Source organism: Mya arenaria, chromosome 9, assembly GCF_026914265.1.
Source record: "Mya arenaria isolate MELC-2E11 chromosome 9, ASM2691426v1".
Lineage (NCBI taxonomy): Eukaryota > Metazoa > Mollusca > Bivalvia > Myida > Myidae > Mya > Mya arenaria.
The window spans coordinates 44,703,471-44,729,404 of NC_069130.1; the positions used below are offsets into that span (position 1 = coordinate 44,703,471).

At 34.3% G+C, this 25,934-nt stretch overlaps 2 protein-coding genes across 3 annotated transcripts in view; both read left to right on the forward strand.

Moving 5' to 3' along the window:
* The first annotated feature begins 1,384 nt into the window (after nucleotides 1-1,384).
* Nucleotides 1,385-9,671, forward strand: LOC128246074 (uncharacterized). Its single transcript, XM_052964282.1, has 6 exons — nucleotides 1,385-1,607; nucleotides 2,712-2,869; nucleotides 3,351-3,617; nucleotides 4,543-4,653; nucleotides 6,065-6,197; nucleotides 9,460-9,671. The coding sequence occupies exons 1-6, from the start codon at nucleotides 1,385-1,387 to the stop codon at nucleotides 9,669-9,671; spliced, it is 1,104 nt and encodes a 367-aa protein (XP_052820242.1).
* An 8,359-nt stretch (nucleotides 9,672-18,030) lies between these two features.
* LOC128203446 (uncharacterized) overlaps nucleotides 18,031-25,934 on the forward strand; it is a 34,650-nt gene continuing 26,746 nt past the window's right edge. The window contains exon 1 of one of the 2 annotated variants that reach the window (XM_052904861.1): nucleotides 18,031-18,403. The gene's annotated coding sequence lies outside the window, so the exon portion shown is untranslated. The remainder of the gene's footprint in view (nucleotides 18,404-25,934) is intronic. The other variant, XM_052904862.1, reaches the window with a different exon arrangement.

A 25,934-nucleotide genomic window follows, 5' to 3' on the forward strand; every position in this document is an offset into this window, starting at 1 on the left:
TGGCACGACATTGGAAATTAGATATTCAAAAATGAATGTCGTGCCAGCACAACATTGGACATTCAAAATCGAATCTTGTGCTGGCACAAAATTGGACATTCAAAATCGAATGTTGTGCTGGCACGACATTGGATATTAGATATTAAAAAGTGAAAGTCGTGCTGGCACGACATTCGACATTGGACAAGGCTACTGACTGTATGACACGCGATCTGAAAACGCAGTGTGTGAAACGGGATTTCTGTCCGCGATGTCCAATTTAAAAGGTCTAAAATTATTGCAATAACGTGCAAGTCTCCTAACTTATTTTTGGACCAATGTAGTTCCATTTTTTTCAAAGAAATCTGTACATTTATTTTTAAAATGGTTAAATAAATATTGAGTCTAGTTGGTTAAAATATTTCGTATTGAAGTTGTTCATTATTGTTTGTCTGTTTATTTTTTTTAAAAAACGGCTAGATTAGTCTCATATCCTATGATCTTGTGTAATAATTGTATCTTGAAATGTAATTCTGTATTGATGAGACTTAAATACATTATGAAACATATGATCTGGAAATGTTTGCGTGCGCAGAAAGAAAGCTAATAGTCGAAATAAGGGAAATAAATTAGAGTTTGCGTGAAATATCCTAAAATAACACGAGATTATAGTTTTTCTGTAACATTATACGGCACATGTTTTCGGTCCGCTTATAGGTTCATGTGTTGTTAATGTATTGGATAAAATATGTTAATTAAAATCCATTTTTATAATGACAATTCTAGTTATGAACTGCCTTAAAGCTGCACTCTCACAGATTGACCGTTTTAACTTGGAATGAGGCATTTTTTGCGTTAAGTGTTTGGAAACTTATGTGATATAAGGCTGCTGATAAAAGGTCAGATCGCAGTTTCCTTTCGCAGCAGGTCGGATATTTGCCACATAAACAAAAATTATTTAATAATTTGACATTTGAATAAATAACAATTTTTAATAAATATAATCAAATATTTACACCTTTAATGACGTTTGCCGTTTTCATGCGTTTACGCGTATAAAGCAGCGTTAAACAAAGCTACAGAAGGCTAATAAGTCGCCTACGAGCACGTTTTGATAATATTAAAAAAATATTTCCAACATTAATATACGTATCCTTTATTTTAAAGATCACTAAATAAACAACAATCATACCGTTTCTCAGTCTTAAAACAAACCCTAATTGCTGACCGACTTAAAATCTGGGATGAATCTTTACTTTGTCTTATAAACGCTATAATTACTTTAAAAAAATAATAAGGAGAACAAATTTCAAATAATGATTGCCACTGAAATTGAATCTTTTTATGAAAGAAACTTTTTTTTTCAAACGTACATTTATCAAAATAATATTTGTTTTCAGACACGATGCCATTTCCGAGTTTATTTGTGACGTTGTGTTTTGCCATCTGCATCATTGATGGCGTAGATGGCACGGCACCAACCCACTGCAGTGAAGAAGGAGATAAGGAGTACTATTGTGATTACACGGCGATGACGTCATCCTCAGATCGACCAATAGACTATGCCGGCTTCGGAACAGTTCCGCAAACGCTGAAAATTGACGTGTCTGGATTTATTCCGTATTTCGGTACTACTTTTTCATAAACAAATCATGTTAGATTTAATCCTCATTTAAGTTCATATAGGCAACAAATAATGCTCTTACAATACAATGCCATATAGTTACATTTATTCGGCAATTAAATATTAAAATGATATGAAATGATATATAAATATTAACTGCCTTGAGGGTGACAGTGCATATTGTCAACCTGAGGTAAATACTGTCGACCGAGGCGAAGCCGAGGTTGACAGTGTTTTCCGAAGGTTGACAATATGCACTGTCACCCTAAAGGCAGTCAATATCTATTTTATTATACCGAACAAAAACTGTAGTATTTTAAAGACTAAAAATACCATTTTCACTGACAGCTGCGAATCTTGCTGCCATTTTGGCAAGAATTGTCGGCTGGTAAACAAAAGGCTCAGGTGATACAGACTTTAAGTAAAATACTATCAGTAAATCCCGTATTCGTACCGTATTGCCAATTTCATATGTTTTATAGAAGTGAGGTTTTATAATTAGTGCATTTTAAGGTTGCAATGCCAGTTATATATTAATCATAATTTTTCACATAGAAATCCAACATGGCGGCGTATTTGTAGCGTATTTTCAATTTCATCACGTCAGAGGGTGACAGTGGGGGAGAGGGTTTTTACTATATGTTCTAAAGAAGTGAGGTATAATAATACATGTTACCAACATACAGCCATACGCTTAAATAGCTCATATGGATTTTTTTTATCTGTATGTATACCATGAATGTAGAGTTAGATTTTAATAAATATTCTGTCGGTTTGTCTGTCTGTCTGTCTGTCATTTTTAATGAATTATTATGTATCACTGATTTAAACTTAAATGAGCAAAACATGAAAGCATTTCATTTGTGTACAGATAGTTGCCATATCTTGGGCAATTTTCAACTGGGAATTTGTGTCCACAGAGCTATTCATCAAACTGAGTAAAAAAGCTCGCCCTCATTTTGTTTTTATCTGTATACAAATTATACGCTCTTTATCATTAATAACATAGTAACATAATAAAACGTTAATTTATTTTATTTCTATCACATCAACCTTTATTGGGCCCCCGAATCTGGAATATGAATTAAAACATGTTTGCTACTTTCAGGCGACACACAGATGTTCAGCACGTCGTTTGCCAATGTTGATGAAACCACACTGGACACCAACAGACCCGCGTCGCTCGAATTATACTGTAGTCTCGGAGCCAATATCTTCTTTGAGGAAAATGCATTTGATAACATGACATACATGCAATATTTCAAGGTACATCGTCGAAATGGTCGGCCGGATATTGTTTTTTATTGATGCATATTTCGGGCAGCGATTAAAACAAAATCTGGCTAGATGTTTTATACATGCATATTTCGGGGGGGGGGGGCGGGGCGATACAAAAGTCTTACCTACCATTAGTTGCAGGAAAAACCAATTACACAGTCACAACTGTTTCGGTAATTTCAGTGGTAGATAAAGAAGTGATTAATAAGTCCAGAACACTTATCTTTACTCAAAATTGATTGCAGTAACCATTTTAAACATTTATTAATTTGGTTCAAATCCGACTGTGTGCGAAACGTTGAAACTACATCCATGTATTTCAGTGTCTGCAAACGTAAAAAAACCACAATACATGATTTGAAGTAAAATCAAATTTAACGACCGCTTACATGATTAAACTCGTCCGCTGATTGTGATCATGCCCTCAAAAAGTATTTTCCCTTTATTGTACAAATTATTATCATTGCAGATAAAGGACTGCACCACTCTTTATGTCCCTGCTCGAGCGTTCGCAGGATTTGTATTCTTGGACTCGTTCATTATCGAAGGGGGGTCAATCGATGACGTCGACCCCAGCGCCATGAGTGGTTTGGACGTTAAGGACCTTTCTGCCTCTATTCACGAAATGCCAAGAAATTTCGGAAGTTTCGCTATACGCTATGCGAAGTTTGTCGGCCAGACAATCCCACCTGGTTTACTCTACAGCTGGAAGTATTTGAACGATGCTGCCATTGTGGTGAGTTGATGGAAAAGTAACAGAACCGGAAATGCATGTTTTAATAAAGACAGCATGAAGCTAGGACATCTATCATTAGTATGCAAAGATGAGTTAGTGCATTTAAATATTAACATCGATAGTATGTATATGTTTATTTTATATTGATTAACCATTATACTATTTTTGCATGGATTACAATTTTTGAATAACACCATAATGACGCTACTGTTATGGTATATTATATATCAAAGGGGGGTAATAAAGCAAAAAATACTATTTAGCAAATTAAATCAATTTAATTCTTAAATAACATATTGCCTTTATCAAAAAAAGATAAAAACTTCAAAAATAGTCATTTTTTACATTTTGTAACTTTAAAATGAAAGTTAACCAGTAACAATGTGTTTTTGTATTAATAAAGATGGCTTGCTTTAGACACTGTTATCTAAAAAGGAATCCGGTAAAATGTATTTTTACCAACAATGGTTACGACCTTTTTCCAAATTGAAGTCAATTCAATAATTATATGATAATTAAAATCTGAGTCAAATTTTAAACAGTCATTGTTCGAAGCTCTAATTTCAATAACAAATAGAAAGAGAAAACAAACGATTCAGTAATAGGGTAGAATTGTCTAGTGGTAAAGATATCCGCCTCTTACATGAGTATTTAAAGGCGCTCTACCATGGTCATTTTTGGTTAATGATCTTTCAAAATAGAAAGCAGTGCTTGTTTCTTACTAAGGAAACGGAATCAACATAAACAAACGACATAAATAACCCCGTGACAATATCAGTCCGAGATGGTGACAAGTTCATATCATTATACATTAAACAAGTGTTCACCATCTCGGATTGATAGGGACTTGTATGAATCAAAGATTCCAGAAATTTAAAAAAAAATAGCGGAACAAATTACTGTTAGTACCATGTTTTTGCATCAGGGTGCAGACGTGGCGACGATGACAGCTGATGCGTTCAAGTACAGCGCACGACTCAAGAGGATTGACATCAGTGATAACACGTTCACCTCCATCCCCTCAGGAATGTTTGAGGTTAGAATAAAACTTGCTCCAAAAGGCTACCCTTTTTAATAGGCCATTAAACGAGATAAGTGATAACACATCTACCTTTATCCCCTAAGGAATGTTTGAGGTTAGGATAAAACTTGCTCCATAATGCCACACATTTCTATATGCCATTAAACAAGATACGTGATAACACATTTACCTTTATCCCCTAAGAAATGTTTGAGGTTAGGATAAAACTTGCACCATAATGCCTACCGTTCAAATTGCCATTAAACAAGATAACCGATAACACATTAACCTTCATCCTCTTAGGAATTTTTGCGGTTAAGATAAAATTTGCCCCAAAAGGCCTCACTTTTCTAAATTCCATTTGATAAGATAATTGATAACACATTTACATAAGGCCCCACCTTTCTATATATGCAATGAAAGAAGATAAGTGATAACACATGTACCTCCATCCAATCAGGAATGTTTAAGGTAAGGATTAAACCTTCTCCATTGCCTTCACGTTACTGTATGCCATAAAACAAGATATTAAAAGATGTCTTTTCGACTTAAACCTTTTTGCATATAGTTTTAATTTCATAATCAATAAATTGTAGAGATAAATATAAGGTTGAACGATTGCAAAATCAGTGTTATGTTTTATACTCCAAGAGAATAACCCTAAGGTTTATTTACTTTTCTTTGGCACATAGTAAAGCTGAATGGTGTAATGCAGTTTCATAAAGCCGGTTGAAACTAATGCACTTGTCAATTGTAACCACGGCCCCCCTGGTCCGGGGAATAGCGGGGACTTTTACTTTCGGTCCAGCCAACCCCGGGTAAAATCCCCGCCCTGCGGGGACGTACTGATGGTAAAACCCCGGCCAAATGCCCCCGCACTCCAGAGACTCTATATAAGGCCCAATCTCCACTAAATTTGGCGCTAAGACAAAACCACAGCGGTCACCAGGCCCTGTAGGGCCACCTGGAAAGTAAAAACACGGCCCTTTTCCCCGGCTATTCCCGGTATACCCCCGGACCTGGGGTGCCGTGGTTACAAATGACTGGTGCATAAAATTGTTGGTTGTCCGGTTAGTACAGTGGTTGGTTTCAACGTCATATATTTCACAACGATTGTGAAGAAAGCAATGATAGCTTATACTAAGTCACTCTCGTTGGCACGATGTTGCGCGAGAGTGTAGTTTTGTGGTCTAGTGCAGTGGTTAACCAATTCGCTTCTCACCAGGTTCAATTCCGACCTTGGCGCAAATGAGTTTGTTTTGTGGTTACACAGCCGGACAAGTGGGTTTCCTTCGGGTACTAACGTTTCTCTCACAACAAGAAATAACACTCTTGTGTAACACCGGGCGTTAGCTAAGTTTGTTTTGTAAGGTTAAAAAACCTAATCATTTAGTATATGAACATAACAGACGGTTGTTAATTTTAGGGGCTTGACATGCTGTCCGAGGTGACGATGAACAATATTGCCTGGACATGCACGTGTGATGACGCCTGGTTCGTAGAGTACGCCGAAACCAACAATATCACCATTCGGAGTGATTTGGTATGCGGACAGGAAGGTATGGCAGTCCATTGGTTTCACTTCGCAGTCGAAAAAACTCTATATGACATACATATATTGTAAATATTACTTGTTATCTATTATGTTAAAGTGGCACATCATAGTTAACACTTCATATATGGCCTTTTAATGTATTATTATGTAAAATACAATTGTGCAGTTGTCAAGTTTATAATCAACATAAACAATTTAAGTAACCAAGTATGATGGTAACGATAAAAAATATCAGCAATATTTTGGGGCGTTTAAACTGGAATATTAATGGCCACGTAGATATCAACCCCATTTATCACGGTTTATTTGTAATAATTGTACACAAATCATACGCCATTTTTGTTTTGATCATTATAAAGAAAAATGAATAAAACCTATTCATGAATTAAAATAAAACAAAAACAACATTTTTTTAATCACCCTGCCCCAATAAAACAAGTTGCATATACTTTCTATGCGCTGTTTTATGCCAGATGTTCAGTAAATGATGTTGAAATAATTTTGATGGAGTCATCTTAAATTTGATCTTAAGCGTCAAAGAGTCACATTGTCCATATACATCATTCTAGCACACCGGATAGGCATTTCCGGTGATTTCAGCCGTGCTGGAAAACTCCATCTGGCATCCCCCCATGCCAGATGAGTCACGCGCTGTGACGTAATACTTTCAATTTCTTTTATTAAACACTTAATGTAACCATAGTAATGAGATTTCAATAGATGAGTTCCATTAACATTAACTTTACAAAATATTCCTTAAAAACAAAACAAAAAAAGCCTTAAAAGAAGCAATCTCATTAAAATCATATAAAAAGGTGACGTTCACTTCATTTCATTACGTTATGTACACTAGCACGACGCTCTACACAACTGAGCTTACCGGGCGGCTGGTTCTTACCCACACACAATACGATTTTGTATTTACGTTTCATAATCCGGTGTTTTTATCAAACTGTTCATTCCAATAATTCTTTCCAAGCAGGCCTTTAACAGAGTATCAAATGCTGCAGCAGAGTCATAACATTTGTACATACGAAATGAATAAATAATGTAATATTTTTGGTGAAAATGAAAGTGTCAGTCAACTGGACAAACAGCAAGTTCATAACATTTCATGGACATCAGAATAACCCGTTAATATTATGGTATTAAACTATTCATATTTAATATTTTACTCACGCTTATGTATCCGCATCGTTTATAATAGGTCAATAGTTCGTAATATTATGATCATATTGGAATTGTTTTACTAACAAACAAGTTCAATTTTCTAAGACGCCATTTTGTTTTTTGGTAGTGTTAATTACGGGAATACTTCAGTAATCGATGACACGTAAAAAAACAGTTAAAAGAAAATACAGGATGGAAAGGAATATTTATTATAAACTTAATCCAGTAGCAATCGGTTTACATCTAAAAGTGACGGATGCCGGTTTTTTACCTCGGCTAAACGGCTATTGCAGCATCTTAAAATGGTGTCCTTTTAATGACATTTGGTATAAAGAGAGAAAAGTAGTTTCGGATGAAACCTTGAAAGTTTCATCAAAACGACACCATTCTGAGCATACGAATTTGCTATTTTTTGTAAAATTGCCATATACTCACAGCTTAATTCGGCCATGACGTTTGGAGAAAACGTCAGCTTCGTGTCTGCCTTCGACGTAACGAGCAATTTCATTGGCTAGTGGAGAGGTCAATCTGAGGTGACCCCTTACGCGAAGTCCTCAGATCCACATAACGTAACGTCGTGAAGCGAGTATTGGCGATCTGGCCCCGATTTCTCGAAACTTCTTAAGCATAACAGGCTTAAGTAGCTTATTTCAATTAGCTAAAATACATACTTGAATTTAGCTTTTATGAAAGGAAAATGGTTTATTGTGATTATCATAAATTTAATTCTTATCTAAAGTATAAAAGTTCTTGAAGAAGTTAATATTACGCAAATTATTGAAAAACAAAAATAGGGAGCTTAGCTTAATCCGGTTATAAAGGACTTAAGAAGTTTCGAGAAATTGGGCCCTGATTTTAATGAGATTGTAAAAGACGTGATAGCGAAGGACGTATGCAGTGTATACAAATTACTGCGCGTCATGACGTCAGTAAACATCATCGCACGCGCTTTTTGGTGAAATGTACAAAAACGCGCTTTCTTATGTATTTTCTTCACAAAAAATGTAATTTAAGGTATGCTAGAAAAAATATCTATCACGTGTGTCCGTTCCGGATAGAAAAATCCGACCTCGGGCACGCTGCGTAGCCGGCAAGCCTAGTTACCTGGCAAGGCAGGTGCCCTCGGGTCGGATTTTTCGATCCGGAACGGGAGCACATGATAGATATTATCATTCTGAATGTATTGAGCACATCTTTTATATATCTGCGTGCTTTTGTTGACATGCAACTGGAGACTTCTGTATTATTCGTAAGCCACAGCTTTCAATAACTCAAAATGTACTATAAATGTTTATGCGTAACATCAATTAGTACGTTTTTTACTGCATGTTGTGTAAACGCAGTGTATTTAACCATAGACGTCCATTTCAGGTATGACGATTACAAAGTATTACTACGACACGTGTGTAACGACGAACGTCTGCGACGGAATGATCGGTAATGTTTACTTCCGGCAATCTCCAATTAAATATTAAACCTTTTTAAATCGTCGTCATATCTTCTGCGATAAACGTAGCTATGTTGGCGACATTAAACAAGTTCATATAAGATAGCATGTTTCTCGTTATAGTAATATATGCATAAATGATATCGACGTTGATATCATTATGGCCAATATAAAATAATTGCTAGATTTTTATCAATTTTTTAATAGGGCCTGGTGACATTTTTTCCTAGATGACTGTTTTACCGTTTAATATGTGTTCATGCTCCTTCTGATTGCATAAGGGATCATATACATGTGTTTCAAGACGAACCACGAACACGATCGTAACAATTCTCTATTTTTAACATGCGATTGTTGAACATCGACTCCGAATGTATGTATATAAACGCCGTCCTTGGACAGTACCGGACCGATACGCAATTACAAACCCTAGTTCAACATTTTTATTTGAGTCAATACAATTGAAGTGGCGGCGGAAAAAAGAGGTGGGGGCGGGAATGCAAATCTAGCAATTAATTTATAGTCGCTTAAACAAACACGTTTAAGTTTCCCATTGTGCACATCAGAAGCTAGCAAACATGCATTTTTGTAGTAACGATCAGCCAATTTTCATGAAATTTAATCATTTGATTTTTTCTCTATGCTACAGGCTTTGCTGTTTCGGGAAAATGCCTCCACCTGATTTCCCTCCTAGTCTACGGTCTAGCCTTCGTTGCTTTCGTTCTATGTTGGGTAAGCCTCGGTTTGATCATCTGCACACGCAAGCAGCACGCGCAGAAGGGCGAGCGCAAAACGAAAGCACGTGGTCGCTGGAATAAAGTCTTGGATATGAAAGCAAAAGGGAAAGGGAAAAAGAAATAGACAATTCATTTCTATCTATTATTTTGAGTAGTGTCTTAAATAATTATATGTTTACCAATTGAAGAAGGCATGCATTTTAACATTGAGAGAAACTAAAGAATATACCAGATATGTACTAAAAATGTAACTGATGATGAATTTCACTACTTAACTTGAATGTAACCATCTTTCAACCATACGTAAAAAACTAACTGTCCCTATTGCATTCGACACCCAAACTCCTTTAAATAAGATGATCTTATGAGGTTTAGCAATAGTTCTTAATTGATTAAGATGGCATTGTTCTGTAAAACTATTTTACTGAAATCCAAATGACACATTCTCCATACTCTTATTAACTACAAGAACTGTTGATAATTACCATTTCGAAGTGTTTTATTACTTCATATTTTCACTGATGTTGTTTGAAAAAGTGTATTGTGTTTGATATGCATGTTAACCGATTCATTTGATGTTTAGGCCTAAAAAAATATGTCTGTTTCGGGTAACCCGACCCTACCTATAACAATACGCCGACCCTAACTATTTTTTTTCCGTTTCTGAGCAAAAACAATATTCATTAGCGAATAGAGAGTTACGAAGGGCGGATAAATGCAGATTTTAATCAGAATTATTGTTTATATAATAAAACAAAGTCAGGCAATGACAGTAATGTAGGAAAGACTGTCATGTGCAAGAAAACACTCTGAACTTACGACAGATTTTGAAAACAAAAATAAAAAAATCCCTACCTACCCTACCTAGAAATTTTGGGAAGGTAACCCTAACAAAATTTTTTTTTTGGCCTTATCAAATATGTTTTCATTGTTCTGTGATATGGCATGCATATTATATGCCATGATGAAAATAAAACTTGTTTAAGCATTTATCTTAGGAAAATGAGTCGAAAGGACATAGCTATGGCGTCAGATTCCAAGACTTTTTAAAATCATGTAAAAACAGCGCCTAACCCATACAATCAAATGATTGTGTCGATGTTAATTAGAATATACTTCTTTAACTTTTTATAAATATTAAGCAAATGCATAGTTTTAAAAATGTTCATTTTGTTCAACTTAAAAACATATTTTTTAGGTCTAATCATTCCAGTTTTCAGCTTTTTTGCTTGGATAGATCCGTGTTTTTAGCTGATATTTCCATTTTTATAACGAATAAAGTTTTAAACAACTGACTTAAAGTTTACGCCAAGTATCCAAATATAGGTTTATAAAAATCCCGAACATATTATACAGTCTTATCTATTTCCAAGGATACTAATGAAATAATTTGTAAGAGATCGTGATTAGCAATGTTATTTTCATGATTAATATAACTCAATACTTCAAATTTGAGATTGAGCGGTCATTCACTTGACTGTACTGATTTAATCTTAAGGTATTCTTATACATATTTGATTATCAAACATATAAAACGTAATAAGAAAAACGAGTGTCATTTCCTTGATGTTATTTAGTGTATACATAGCACTCAATCATTGGAGCTTTAAAGCCCGATTTTTAAATTTTACCCCAATAAGCCTCTATAATGGAAACTATGAAACCATACTCACTGTCCATTTCCCACTCAAGGCGTTACCGCGGAACACGCGTTGGAGCATTTTCAACGCAAAACAAAATATTATGGCTCCAATGATTGCCCGCCGTGGTATATGGTCATTCAATACGGAATTTATTAAACGAGTCTTCTAAAACTATTAGAGATGAGCCATGGCAAATTTATACTAATTTAATTATGTTTGTATTTAATGATATTTTATTAATATAATAAATACTATATTGTATATAATAAATGTGCTGACTTAAAGCGCTAAATACATAAAACGCTCTCTTTTGACACTAATTATCTATCTAAAAACACTTATACTATCATTATTTTATTCTATGATACCGACATTGCAGAAAAATATTCCATGTAAGTAAAAGAAATCTGTTTATAGTGGGAAGCGACACCCCCCCCCCCCTCCCCCATTCAAAAAACAGAAAAGAAAAAAGATGCCGTACCATATCGCCCACAATGACTCATACTAAGCCGACGGATGTTTATTCTTTCATTGAATACATTGGTAGCGTCACGTGATAATGTCACCCAACTAATAACGCTACAGCCTTTTACTGAATCGCGTGATAATTGGTGGATTTCAAAGACAATATTTCAGCGTATCTCGATATTTATTAAGGATTCCAGCCGTCAGTATCTTAGATTCATCACTCGTCATGTGTTGCTACACTTAATTTCGTAATCATGTAAAAGAAATCCGTAAAATGCATTTTACAAAGTAAACCATAAAATAGTGCCTTTTGATATTAAAAAAAAAACGGTCAACAAGAACCGACATTTTTATCTGTTGCTAAGACTGCTATGCGCACGAGTATTCTAAAATAGGATTTAAATACGAACTACAAAAAGATGTATGATGTTAAACGTGTTATTATTTATTTATTGATGTCTAATTAAGGAAACGGACGATGGTTAACTCTTAATTCAAAAAGTCAGAAATACCCGTATTTTCTTTGATAATCTTTAAACTAGTCACTTTACTACAAAAAGTAACTCGTCGCAGTTTATTTGGTCAGTTACAAATTCGAAACGTCACTAAGGATACATATATAGTCAGTTTTTCAAACTTTACTCCAGTCACTGTACTACGGCAAACTGCACCATACCGCAGTCTATTTGGTCAACCACGAGGATGAATAAATGTCAAAAACAATGTTTTTTATGAAGAATATCGGGTTAAATTTGAAAGAAATGTGCAAAAATCACTGTATTTCTACTTTATGAGACGATATTAGATCACATTTAATATTTTTGCACTCACCAATTATAAAATATGTTTGCGTTTTCGGCTATTAAATACACGGTTATAATCTTGTTATAAGTTACTAATACAAACATCATAAATGTATTATTTATTCAGTAGTTGTCTGTTTATGTTTATAACTGAAAATTTATGTTTGTTTTACATGTGTTTGTATTGTTTTTGAATAAGAGTGTCACGTAAATATGCATAGTCATTTTAACAAACTTTACTCCTGGTACCTTTACGCACCGTACTGCAGTCTAGCCACGAAAGACATTTAATTACTTTTACTACCGTTCGTGTAGTCACTTAATGGCAAAGCGTACCATACCGCTGACATTTTTTGAAAATAAATTTACTAATAAAAACTCCTGGAAAAGTAATTAATGAAATATCAAATGTCTGGGAAATTTAATAAGTAGAGGGGTGAGAAAAATAAACAAGAATGTTAACTTAATTTCTAGCTAAATGGTGATTGGAGAAGAACATTAATATTTTTATACATACTTAAAAAGGTTGTATTGCTCTCTTTTTTAGGACCAACGTCATAAAAGTACAATTCTTAGTACAAATTTAAACTATAAAGTAAATATATTTCAAATTAGTATTCCCATTGGCATTACATAAAGGTTCTAAGCTGTCTACGTGGGGGAGGCGTGTATCACACACTTTTTAGAGTACTATTGATAGTCCAGTCATATCGTGGCGAAATTTAACCAAATTGTGCACTTTTGGTTAAAATAAAATTATTATGACACTTTGCCTGATGATACTTATGCATTGTTAGGTTAAAAAGCCTCAAGACACTCATTAATTTCGTCCAAGATGGCTGCCAAAATCCAAGATGGCCGCCATGACCCTTAATATCATAAAGAGGAACTGTCTTAGTAAATAAATTGTGACATGACCTCAGTATGTACATTATTCAAGTAGTTTTTACTTTTGGTTCAAATCTGAGAAAGAAACCTTATAAAATTCAAATATTATTGCCTACAGAATTATTTTTTGGTTGCCATTGCAACCATTTCTCCCTTAATATCATTTGTTCGTCAGTGTAATCTACTCAAATCCTGTTAACTTCTAATATAATGTTGATTGTTAAAAGACTATAGTTTTGTTTGGTTCCGGTAGAAGGGGGAGAAATTTTTCAAATGTCCGCCACGTCCCCCTCCCAATAAATGAATCAATAAATAACTCCTGATTCCGCCACTAGTTTGAACAAGGGGAAAACGTAATCAACGATTAGAAACACAAATTGGCAGTGACATTTTGCTTAACGATTGTTTTGTCATTGGAAATTAATATTCATAGAAATGTTCACTTACAAGTGATAGGAGCCAACACTAATTTCAATTTGTACGTGAACTTCTACAGGTAACAACGTTAATTATTAGCACATTGTTTAATAAATTTTGTGTCCACATAGAATATACCGCTTCATGGCGATAATCGATTTTGAGATGATGCAATCGAGTATCGGCGTCCATGTTTACAAAACGGCTATATAATCAAGTAAAAAATAGCTAACTGGCTCCAAGCTTCAATAATTTGCAGAATTGCATTGGTTTAAACAATTTTTATTTCTATATAAGAACATTTAGCAAAGACATAAATTACATTGATGATAATAAAGGATTGAGGAGATAGCTTAGAGCTAATATGCATACCTCTTTATTGAATTGCATTACTTACGGTATTAAAACTGTGGTCGTCAGCGAATATCAACATTTGTCGAAGGGTTCAAGCTGTCATTATCTCAATGCTTATACACGGCCTCTAAACGCCAGCTCCACCACTTTACGGTGGTGCAAAGAAAAAGAGCTGTTGACACTTCCGTGGTGGAGCTGTGCCCTATGTTTACATGAACAAACGTGAGTATGATTTATATGTTATTTGATAATTACATTTAACGGACATATTTGGAAAATCGGAGAATATGGTACCGTGTAAGAACACTTCTACTGTAGGCTGGTTACTATTTCGTTTCAATATTGTGCAAACTGTGGTGCCAGAAGCTTTTCTCCCGAATGGGACTTTTGAGATCTGATTGCATAGCACGTTCATTTCGGTGCTTACACACCCCGTAAGAACATTCTCACGCATGCAAACATAACTATACCTATGCCGGAACACAACAAAACTGATAAGCACTTCTTAAAATGGAAAAATGCACATATTTATAAAAGTGGTGGCGCTGTTGCCCTAGTGGTGGCGCTATCGAGTATGTTTTGCGGTTGAAGTAATATACCAAGTTAACGCTTTTGGAATGAATACAAAAGTTGCTCTGTTTATCATTCATTGTTATGCTGGTTATGCATACTACTTGCGGAAACAAAACTCTTCGCGAACTACCTTAACCTTACTGAAAACTATTTCGAAAACAAACAGGTGCTGTTATTTTTTACTAAAAGGGAAACATTTCATAAATATCTCAGAGAGTAATTTATTTTGCTGGACCAGAACCCGGCTGTAGTCTGGTCTGATGCAACATAAATTAACGGTGCTAAACTTCAATTGAAAGTGAGTGAATATTTTATGGAGAAAGGCGACATACCTTTTTTACTGTTTAAATCAATTGGGTTTGAACTATATTTCAAGGAAACGTATAATTATCTATACTTGAATCGCAATAAATGTATTTTTTTCAATCTGAGGTGTGGCCTGTTTGCATTGAAATGTAAAGGGAAAATAATTAATAATGCATAAGCTAAATTATCCATTTTTGCAGGTTTCGCGATGCGGTGTCAGTGTAAAAAATAACTATATTTCAAATTAAGTTCATAGTGAGGATGTGAAGAAGCGATAATGTCAAAATCAAATCTCGTGTGTTTTTGCTATGAAAAGAAACACCCAAGTGTAAAAGGATGCGCGGAATTAAAACTGAAATCTCGTGTCTTTCTGATGCTTTTTTTATATGTAAACTCATATGTTATTAGTGGATTAAATGATCGAAAAACATAGATGTGAGAATGTACAATGGCACCAGATGTTGTTTTTTTTCATGTGCAATATCAAGAGACGAGATATGAAGTGGCGATGGACCTTACAGGATTCCATACCTTTGTGAGATTTGGTAATACTTAAGATTATTGAAGTCACGCCCATGATTTAGATTCATTATTGAAACAGCCCGTTGTTCGAATTTCATTGTTTTTTTTTTTTTCGGCAAACCTTATTACCGGCTTCCGCATATGCCTTCGGGTCTGATTTTCCCCTCCGCCCCGAATACATGTAAAATATACTTGTATTCTATTTATTTAATTACGATGATCCATTTGACAATTAATGTAGAAGTCCCTCATTATCAACATGTTTTAAATATGCTTTGTATAAATATATTCAGTTAATCTCACTATATTTGTTGTTCTATAAAATGGGTAATATTTAATTCTTCAATAATTTTGAGAAATTATGTAGGAATAATCTGTATGATTATCAGAATAAACCATTTTTCATTTATCAAAATCCATTTTCAGTATGTTTTTTGGCTAATTTAAATAAGCGGCTTAAGCCTGTTAAGCTTAAGAAGTTTCGAGAAATTGGAGCCTGTTTATTAAATTGTCGCATTGAAGAGGAACTATGTTCCCTCATTAAACACAAATTTTAAACAGACTTATAAAAATCCAAAATCGAATGTGTATACATTGCTCAGATTTATGCAATGCATTCCCTTATCTCAGATACTGGGTAGATCCAATTATTTGGCCATGCTGGAATATAAGTATCTTCCATGGCCGAGAGTGTAAGATAGGTTCATTCCGACCGCTCCGAGCGTAGGGTGTTTTGCGGAAACGAGGTTTACCGAGTTTCCGCAAAACACCCTGCGCGAGGGTCGGGATGAACCTATCTTATACGAGCGGCTATGGTAGATGCTTTTTCTCCCACCTCAGTTAAACAAAATTAAGTAAAAATGTATTTTTTGCTGGAACTCTTTTTTGCTTAGTGAAAATAATTGCGTATAGATATGCGATAGCACGTGCTTGTCATGGATATACGCGCAGTGATCCAGTTAATGTTAATAGTCAAATCGGTCTTTTAAAATAGTTCTAAGGCGAATGAAGCATTTATTCTTGAATGGTGCGTGAAAACTGTTATATGGTGACATTTGAAGCGAGAAATAATTAATAAACGTTCTAAATATTACCATAAGACAAGATTTCCTTGATGCTACTAACGACAGTCTTCAACAAGGGAGGTAATTACAATGTGGTTAAAGGAGTTCCATACGGGCATTTTATCTTCGCCCGTGGACAAGATAAGAATATCTAGCATGGTTAGATTATTGGATCTACTTATCTGAGGTGGGAGAAATGTTTTTCTCCTCAGATAAGTAGATCCAAAGATTGGGCATGCTTGAAATCCTTAGATAAAACAAGTACCCGTATGGAACTCCTTTTTATTGTCATCGCACAATTATAACCTCCCTTGTTGAAGACCGTTGTCTCTTCCATCATGGAAACCTTGTCTTGTAGCAATATGTAAAATCCAACTTAATTATTTCTCGCATCAAATGTCACCATCAAATTTTTTTCACGCTGCATTCATTAACCAATGCTGCACACTCCTTAGAACTATTTAAAGAACGATTTGACAATTTGGAATCACTGCGCGCATAGCCATGGCAACCACGAATTATCACATATCTATACGAAAACGATTTTCAATACGCACAAAAGAGTTCCAGCTAAAAGTACATTTTTACTGTATTTTGTTTAATTGAGGTGGGAGAAAAGGCATCTACCATAGCCGCTCGTGTCAGATAGGTTCATCCAAACCCTCGCGAAGGGTGTTCTGCGGAAACTTGGTTAACACCCTACGCTCGGGTCGGGATGAACCTATCTAACACTCTTGGCCATGGAAGATACTTATAATCTCACTCCTTATAATTATCTTATCCTTATCAAGGGCAAAGATAAGAAGGGCCCGTATGTAAAAAAAAACTTATTAAACACAATTTTACAATATTTCGTTTTAATTGAGCCATCTCCCATGGCCGCTCGTGTAAGGTAAGTTTGTCCCAAACCTTTGTGCTGGGTGTTCTGTGGAAACTCGGTAAAATAACGTTTCTAGAATAAGTTCAATAAAATTGTTCATTATTCTTTCCTTTTAAAAGCACTAGCTACTAGATTAATATATTACTTATTTGTAACATAACGAAATTGGGGATCTTCAGAACTTGCCTGACGTAATCTTGCTGGATTTAAAGACAGGGAAAGTATTTTATAAACTAAATTAATGAATGTGTTTTCGATAAACAGCATTGCAGATTGACATTATCATTTTTTGATTTCGTATTGGTATTCAACAAAATCGCTGGAGTGACAACCATTCTAATAGTCTGTTATTATAGATCATTCTTGAAGCACTGACTTTTTTGAAGCAATCCGCATTGGATAGCGCGGATTTTCACTAGTGGCGTCCAATCAGGTCTGTCTTTTACAGTTATTGGTATTTTAGCGTCGCCGATACGCGTCTTCGGAACCCGCAATTTGATTTATGAACGTAGGCGTCCATATATATCCGGCGGCGCATTTAGCACTATATTAAGATTACGATTGGTAACGTTATCGAGTTAAGGTCTATGACGACTGATTGAGCATTTAACAGACAAAAAGGCGAAGAGTTGTTCTCAAATTTCTCTGAATTCTGTCAAATTGTGTTTCCATTTTGTACCATTTTCGCAAGAACAACAGGTGCGCGTAAAGTGGTTGATAATTAAACTGCAATTAGCGAGTACCACAAAACGCACCGCTCTCCTTTGGGACTGGTGAGGATCGGAGCTTAGTTTCTGCGTATAAGGTCTCAATTACAGGATTTATCGCCGACATTTTGATATTGCGATAAATGACAATGGGTATAAAATAATAGAGGGATCGCTTCTTCCTCAGTAGTGGATGATCTGTGAAAGCTATCGGAAAAAGACGAAACTCAGGTACGATGTAAAATATATCATTTCCTTTTATGTTTGGTTCTTGTTTTAATCGTAGCATGAAATAGAATGATGAAGTTGCTTTAATAACTAAACACACACATGCATGGAATTGAATCGCGTTTTCTTTGAAATAAAATTAATCATATCTTTCTTTTAAAAAAAGAATACAAACTTTCTGTTAAACAAGGGACAAGTTCTGAAACCTTAGTGCTGCTATTCATTTGATAGTATCTATGCATATTTGATGCTGGTATTAATTAAAAGAGTTTTGACGTAAGGAAAAACGTCTGAAAATGGTACATATTTGTTCAAGTTCTTGTACAATCTACGATATCTGTTTTTGTTTTCAAACAAAGTCATTATAATGTTATATTAATGGCTTTTTTTATATTAATTTATGGAAAAATATCCGTTGCTAAAACATCACGCATAGTGGCCTTGTCTTTTTATATCAATGACATAATCGTATTATAACAAAATCATTTGCTTAAAAAAAACACAACATTTGAAATAAACAGACCGAATTTTCTTATTTTAACAACAGCGTTTTCTAATTATAACAATGGCATTTTCTGATGAAAACAATGGCATTTTCTAATTATTAATATGGCATTTTCTTATTATAGCCAGGGCGTTTTCTCATTACAACAATAGCAATTTCTAATTATAATAAGGGCATTTTCTAATTATAAAATGGCATTTTCTTATTATAGCAAGGGCATTATCTTAACATAAATATGGTATTTTCTTCTAAATATGGCATTTCTTATTTAAACAACAATATTTTCTAATTTAACAATAGCACCTTTATAAACAATGACATTTGATTTTTTTATTTCGTATAACAACATTTTCTTGATATATTCTTATAACTAATGGATTTCTTATTGACACTATGACATAAAAGTATGAAATTAATCTAGCTAAAAAGACCATAACAATGCCATAACACGATGAGTATTCGGAAAGGATTAATTGTCCTACACAATCTTGCAAATGGACTGTTAAAAAGGACAATCTACCACTATCTAGCTATATCGAAATGAAAACTAAGCGAACAGTTCAATAACACCATTATATGATGTTCAGATACTGAGTATCATCGTCGGCAATCACGGTACTTTCTTCCGTCACACTTCATACACAACGAACCATAGCGTAATGTGTATCGGGGGTATCCGACGATGACCGAGTCTGTGAAGATCACTTACTCTGTTAAGTAATACTACTGTTGTGTATCCTTACAGCTGCTTAAAGTTTGTAACTCCATAATGAACGTTACTCATATCTGCACGTATCTCATGCGTAACCTGCGCGTATCTCATGCGTAACCTGTGCGTATCTCATGCGTAACAACTTCTTTCTTTTGCCTTAAAATAAATCCCCGGCAGCAATCAACCGTTGAGTATATATATCAAAGGGCAGTAATCATAAAACATCTTAAGTCATTTCTTAACTTAAGTCAATTCTCTAAAATTTACGTAGTGAAATTGAAAGAACTGTGTAACTGTTTTTTTTACATGAAAGTAAGTATTTTGATTCAAATCAATGAAAATAAAGTATTTGATGTATGATGAAACGATAATATCATATAAAACGTGAGAAACTTAATTGAAGAAATTGACTTACGTTCGGAAATGGCTTTATATGGTTTATAATCTTAAAGATGCACTCATACTCCCATATAAGATTTACCATAATTAATAATATTGATTTAATATTTCAAAAGAATGAATAAATGTCGAAAAAAATGGTTCTTATGAAGGATACCGAGATTAATTTGAAAGAAATGAGCAGAAAACACGATATTTCTACCTTATGAGACGATCAACCACAGTAAATCTTTTAGCAATGCACCAATCATTTAATAGTTTTGCGCTTTCTGCTATTAAATACACGGTTACAATCTTGTTATCAGTAATTAATAGTTTCCATAAATGCATTATTTAGTAAGTAGTTAAAGGTTTATTAGTCAAAATATATGTTTGTAATACATGTGTATGTATTGATTTTGAACAAGAGTGTCACTTTAATGTATTTTTTGAGGTAACGCAGAAAAGTGTCTATCTGGTACCATTTAAATGACACACAAAACATCTCCGACTTCACTCGTCCTACGGCAGATAATGAACTATAACAGTGGTAAAATTTAGTTTGAAGAAGAAATCTGATTTTAATATACGAACGCAAATAGTGGTGGTATTAAGTTACGATAACGGACTTTAATGTTGATAGATGCACAAAAACGGTGATAGTAATTAGTTTCTGTGACGAAATCTAATGTTGATAAATGCACGCAAATAGTTAAAGTTTCGAAAACGAAATCTTAATTGATTAAAGCACGCAAACAGTGATACCATTTAGTTTCGAAGACGAAATCTTATGCTGAAAAACGCACGCAAACAAGATATATCTTTGATGATTGTCGTTATACACATACATGTTATTTGAGTTGAGAAAATTGAGCGTATCGTCGCTATTACTGTATGATATATCCTTCCTGGTTTCTGGTCCCATATATTTTACACAACTTATTGAGTCATTAGATTTTTTAAACAACTTGTAATTGAACTTGCATGGAGACCTTTAGATTTTGATAATGACCATAATTAATATTTCACTTTTGTCATCACTCTTACGATGTTTCGTCAAGAGGTCGTTTATTCATAGGGCAACAGCGAACTGCATAATTATATACCGAAATGACATTCACTATCTTGTTCTAAAATGTCGCTTTATTAGAGAGCAGGTGATTTATTTTGAAAAAATGGAGGTTGTTTTTTGTTTCTTTAAAGCATATTATTCATTTTCAAACAACAATGGCAAACTTGCGTCTGAATTTACTTGCATTACACTGGATGTGAAAATGGTTATATCAGTGCTATGTAGTACCTTATTCAGTTCGTTACCGCATACTGTCTGTCGGCGAACTCTATGCTGGGCATTTGTTGATTTATTGTTGGTAAAAGAACCAATGAAAATCAAAAACTTAAAACAGATTAAAACATTCACCAAAAAAGAAGACAAATGCCGCGTTTGTGCCTGCGCATTTGTCGCTTGGTTTTGAATGGTAAGGCAAAATCGTTCCTGAGTTTATTTGTCTTGAACAACGTTCACTATAACATTGAAGTCTGCTAAAACTGCAAGTTTCATTTGCTTCAATCGATTAAAAACAACAACTTACGGTATTTCAATGAGTGGTCCGGTGATTGTTCTCCGTTTAAAATATATTTATTTTAACAAGGGAACCATATGCTAAATGCGTAATGTTCTTTTCTTATAATGAAGGTGCAAGCAAATGGTTCAAAGTTTTCGTGTTATGCTTTAGTTTAAACATAGAACTCGAATGTTGCAAACCCAACCCTTTAATTGCGTTGTGGCCGTTTATTTCGCCGCATTTGGATCTCCTCGGCCATTTTATATCGAAAACAACCTCGGATGTATATGGACGATTTACAATGTCAGAAATCTTTACACTTTCACTACGCTTCAAGTAAATCGCGTTGTAATTTCAATTCAGCAATTAGACTTAATGGCTTAATTATTGAGAATCTTAATTATGTTTTCAATACTACACTTCACTGGCAGTCCATTAAAACTTAGATATAAAAATACACGTTAAATCACAACATTTAATTAATAATATTATTCAAAATTTTACGAACTACTTCTAATGATATAGGTGCAAACACCCGAGGTTGTTTTCGATAGAAAATGACCGAGTCGTTCCGAATATTTTTGCGACATTATAGGTCGTCTTGACACGACCGTCACGTAGATATTTCTTGGTGAAATTTATGCAGTGACGTACTTCAGTGCTATTGAGCCATGAACTTATCTTCTCCGGTTACTGAAAGAATAATTCAACCAAGAATAATATATTATTAAATCATAGTATAATTATATAAGGAAAATCAGATGAAGCATTATAACACTATCCCTGTCGCCACAATTATTTTAATAACGCTTGTTTGTTTATCAGAGATGTACAACGTATGTCAAGGATGATAAAAAGAAATGATGACCATTTTAATACATAAAGGACGTATTCGTCCCTCGCTCTCACATTTTTTTAACAAAAGGGCGTGATTTTCTTCTATGATTCGATTTATCATTAAATTCGTCTTATAAAATAAACGAAAAATCGTGCGAGAGCTTACGACACGTAACAATACGATTCGATCCAATTCGTTACGACACGCTACGATACGGTACGATACGATACGGTATGATACGATCCGGTACAACACGATAAGATCATTGCGAAAAGCGCTATATTTTGGTCATAACTTTTAACGCAACAGACTGACTCTTTTGCTGAAGAAATGTATTTTATTTTTCGAAAGATGATTCTCCCTGAATGTATGAATGCTGTCTTTGTTTTGGATTTGGTTTCAAACACAGAACTATATGATAAGTTCTTCACCCACAACGTATCGAATTTATTTCACCCCAAGGTCATAAGGCGTAGCACTATTCTATGACTAGAAAAAAATATTTACGAGATTCAAATCACGTTTATATAGACGTCTCTTTGAACAAACCAAGCACCTTAGAGGCCTATCGTCATAAATCACTTTAAATCATCTCTAGCTATCTCCGTTTTAGTACGTTACGTAGACCTATTATTGCCATTTAGGTTTCTTATTGCCCTGAAGCAAGGATATGATTCTGGTGAAAAATAGCAGAAGTATAAATGACTGTTTTGATATTTATCGTACCGTCAACGTCATGTCTCTCCCTGGTGAAATAAGGTTAAAGGGACTGTTCACCAGAGTGGCACCATTTCTTTTCTGTTACGAATCTCAGGACAATTATTTAATCAAATGTTCTACTCTTTGATATCATAATTGTAAAAAAAATACCAAAATATAAAAAAAAAATCGAATCGGAGACCTGGGTCGGCAAAATTGCAGCCCAGTGTTGTATCCACTGTGCTACGAAGGCTTACTCCAAACGGGTGGAATATTTCAGCAATATACCTTACTTGGTAATATCACTTGATAACTTCGACTAGCCAATCACGCATAAGGAATGAATTCTACTTAGTAGGTAGACAAACCTAGTTATTTATTGAATGCAAACATACCAAAAAACTGCGAAAAATAAATTAATTTTAAACTATGTGGTACTTCAGTTAGTAAGTTTTAGTGCATCGATACCAAGTTTATGTCAGTTTTCGACAATTTTCTTTTTATTTCGCTATTTCATCATACGGAGTACAGCCCCTTTAAATAGAGTGTGTGTAGTCTGATCTGTACTCGTACTGGCTAAATGTCCATTCGGAGAGTGCTCCGATAAGATTGTTCGTCATTATAGGCTTTTGAAGCAAAGTGCACAAAATAATAATAATAATAATACTACCCTGATTAGAACTACTCTGGTTCTTTAACGTGGAAAGTTTTAGTGTAAAGTACTGTCACACGGGACCCCCGTTTAATGTCTCTCCAGGAAGACCATTCATATTTTCTCATTCGGAGCTCCTCGGCCAGTTTTTCAAAAACAACCTCGGATGTATATACCGATTATTTACATACTTAAAAAGTGGTACGTTTAAGTCCGCTGCAAATAGATCGCGTAGTAATCTTATTTAGTAGTTAAAATTTATGACTTAACTCTTGGGAATCGTAATTATGTTTGCAATAATACACTTCACTGGCAATCAATTTAAACTGAGAGCAATGAATAGAACTCTTAGACACTACATTTAATTAATGCTTTTATTATTATTATTATATATTATTTTTATTATATCCGAATGATATTTTCTAAGTGGTGCGGTGGGGAATCGCACATACGACACCTGTATTGACAGCCAACTGTGTTACCACTAAACCACGGACCAACCACATGGTTGAATAATAATTTTTAAGATGACCTATTTCCAACAGAAAGTGACAATCATACCTACTGAATAAAAGCAATCAGAAAATGTTTTGTTTTCAGTAACTGTCCATTATATTTATCTTTGTCGCCCTATTGTCAATCTAGATAAAACTATATATCTTAGCGGGAATCTTGGGGATTACCTCACGAAGAATAGGAGGACAAATCTGAAGCCGTCGACCTTCAATGTCTCGACGCTGGCAATACATACTTCGTCAAGCTAACAACCTTTAAAGGGACTAGACACCAGATGGTCCCAAACTCGGCTAATGCATTATTTCCACCAGACAAGCTTAGAATTGTCGTTACCAGGTCGTCTTATAGATCATTTTAAATGATTAAAATTATATCTTGTCGCTGTCTCAGCTGAGTTAACCCATTTGAAATTAGCTCGTAATGGCTTCACAGTTTATAGTGTGTATATTTACTATTTAGTATGTGAAAGTCACGTGATTAGTTAAGATATATATACCAACACTATTCTTAAGTAAACTGGGATTAAAGTGGTACATTTCGAAATTAGTAAGTAAGAGTCAAAGCGTTGTACTTAGCGAAAACAATTTTATGTCAGTTTTTGACAAAAACAAATCTTGCAATGGTATCATCTGGTGTCTATTCCCTTTAATATTTAGTGATAAAATGAAAATATTTATAGAAACTTTGACCGATCTGTACCAATGCACTATGAAATTAAGTAAGAGATTAGCTTTATCTGGTATGAAGTGACAAACCGCGTATAAGCTCGTATATTATATAATGTCTAGTCTATTGTATGTTTTTATGTTTATCTGATCCTTATAAGTTCTGTATGTAAATACAAATATCAGATTTGAATGTACCAAAGATACCTTAATATTGTAGCATTCGTGTTTTTTTTCATTAATAACGACACTAATGAAATTTTAATGGGAAAGGATTTCTCATTTTTTTTATTATTTATCTTGAATGGCATTTCAATTTCGTTCATTTTCTTCTCAGAGACGAATTAAATAAATAAGTTTGATGAACTTTAAGTTGTTTAGAGACTCATTAATGTCAAAATATAAAAGAAGAATAAAAATACTTTACTGGGCTAATTCTTTTTTGTTGTTCAAAATTAATTACATACGTGTTGCGTTTTTAACGACGCTCAGTATTTGTAAATAGGATAAAAATCTGATTTATTGATACAATATTTACCGACAAGGATGAAGTGAAAGTTCGATTGTCAATATTATATGAAAGTACATTCAAAACTCGCTATGTCGAACTTCGGTATTTCGATGTTCCGGTAATGTCTAATGTGTAACTATTATGTATTTCGGTTTAATCGAATTTTCGTTATCTCGAAGATTTTAAAGAGGTTCAAACCACTTCGACATAGCAAGTTTTGATTGTAAACCAATATGGCAATAAACACATTTACTCAGCTATTCTTTAACATTTAGTGCAGTGTGTGTTTCATCACCTGAAAAGTGCTTGCAATCAATGATGAACTACAATGATAAATTCGGATAAACCGTGTTCGGAATAACGGTGTTTAAATATACACTGTATTTTTATTTCGTTTTTTTGGCAATTTTCTTATGTTGTTAATCCGACCATTTAACTCGCATTTTTGGTAACCTGTAGTTCTCACGCTGCACTATATTTCCATCAAGATTGA

What these genes read in the sequence shown, in the direction of transcription:
- LOC128246074 (XM_052964282.1), top strand. Translation starts at nt 1,385, where the DNA reads ATGCCATTTCCGAGTTTATTTGTGACGTTGTGTTTTGCCATCTGCATC. An exon ending in TGGATTTATTCCGTATTTCG is followed by an intron (nt 1,608 to 2,711) that starts GTACTACTTTTT and finishes TGCTACTTTCAG; the next exon opens with GCGACACACAGATGTTCAGC. An exon ending in TCCCCTCAGGAATGTTTGAG is followed by an intron (nt 4,654 to 6,064) that starts GTTAGAATAAAA and finishes TGTTAATTTTAG; the next exon opens with GGGCTTGACATGCTGTCCGA.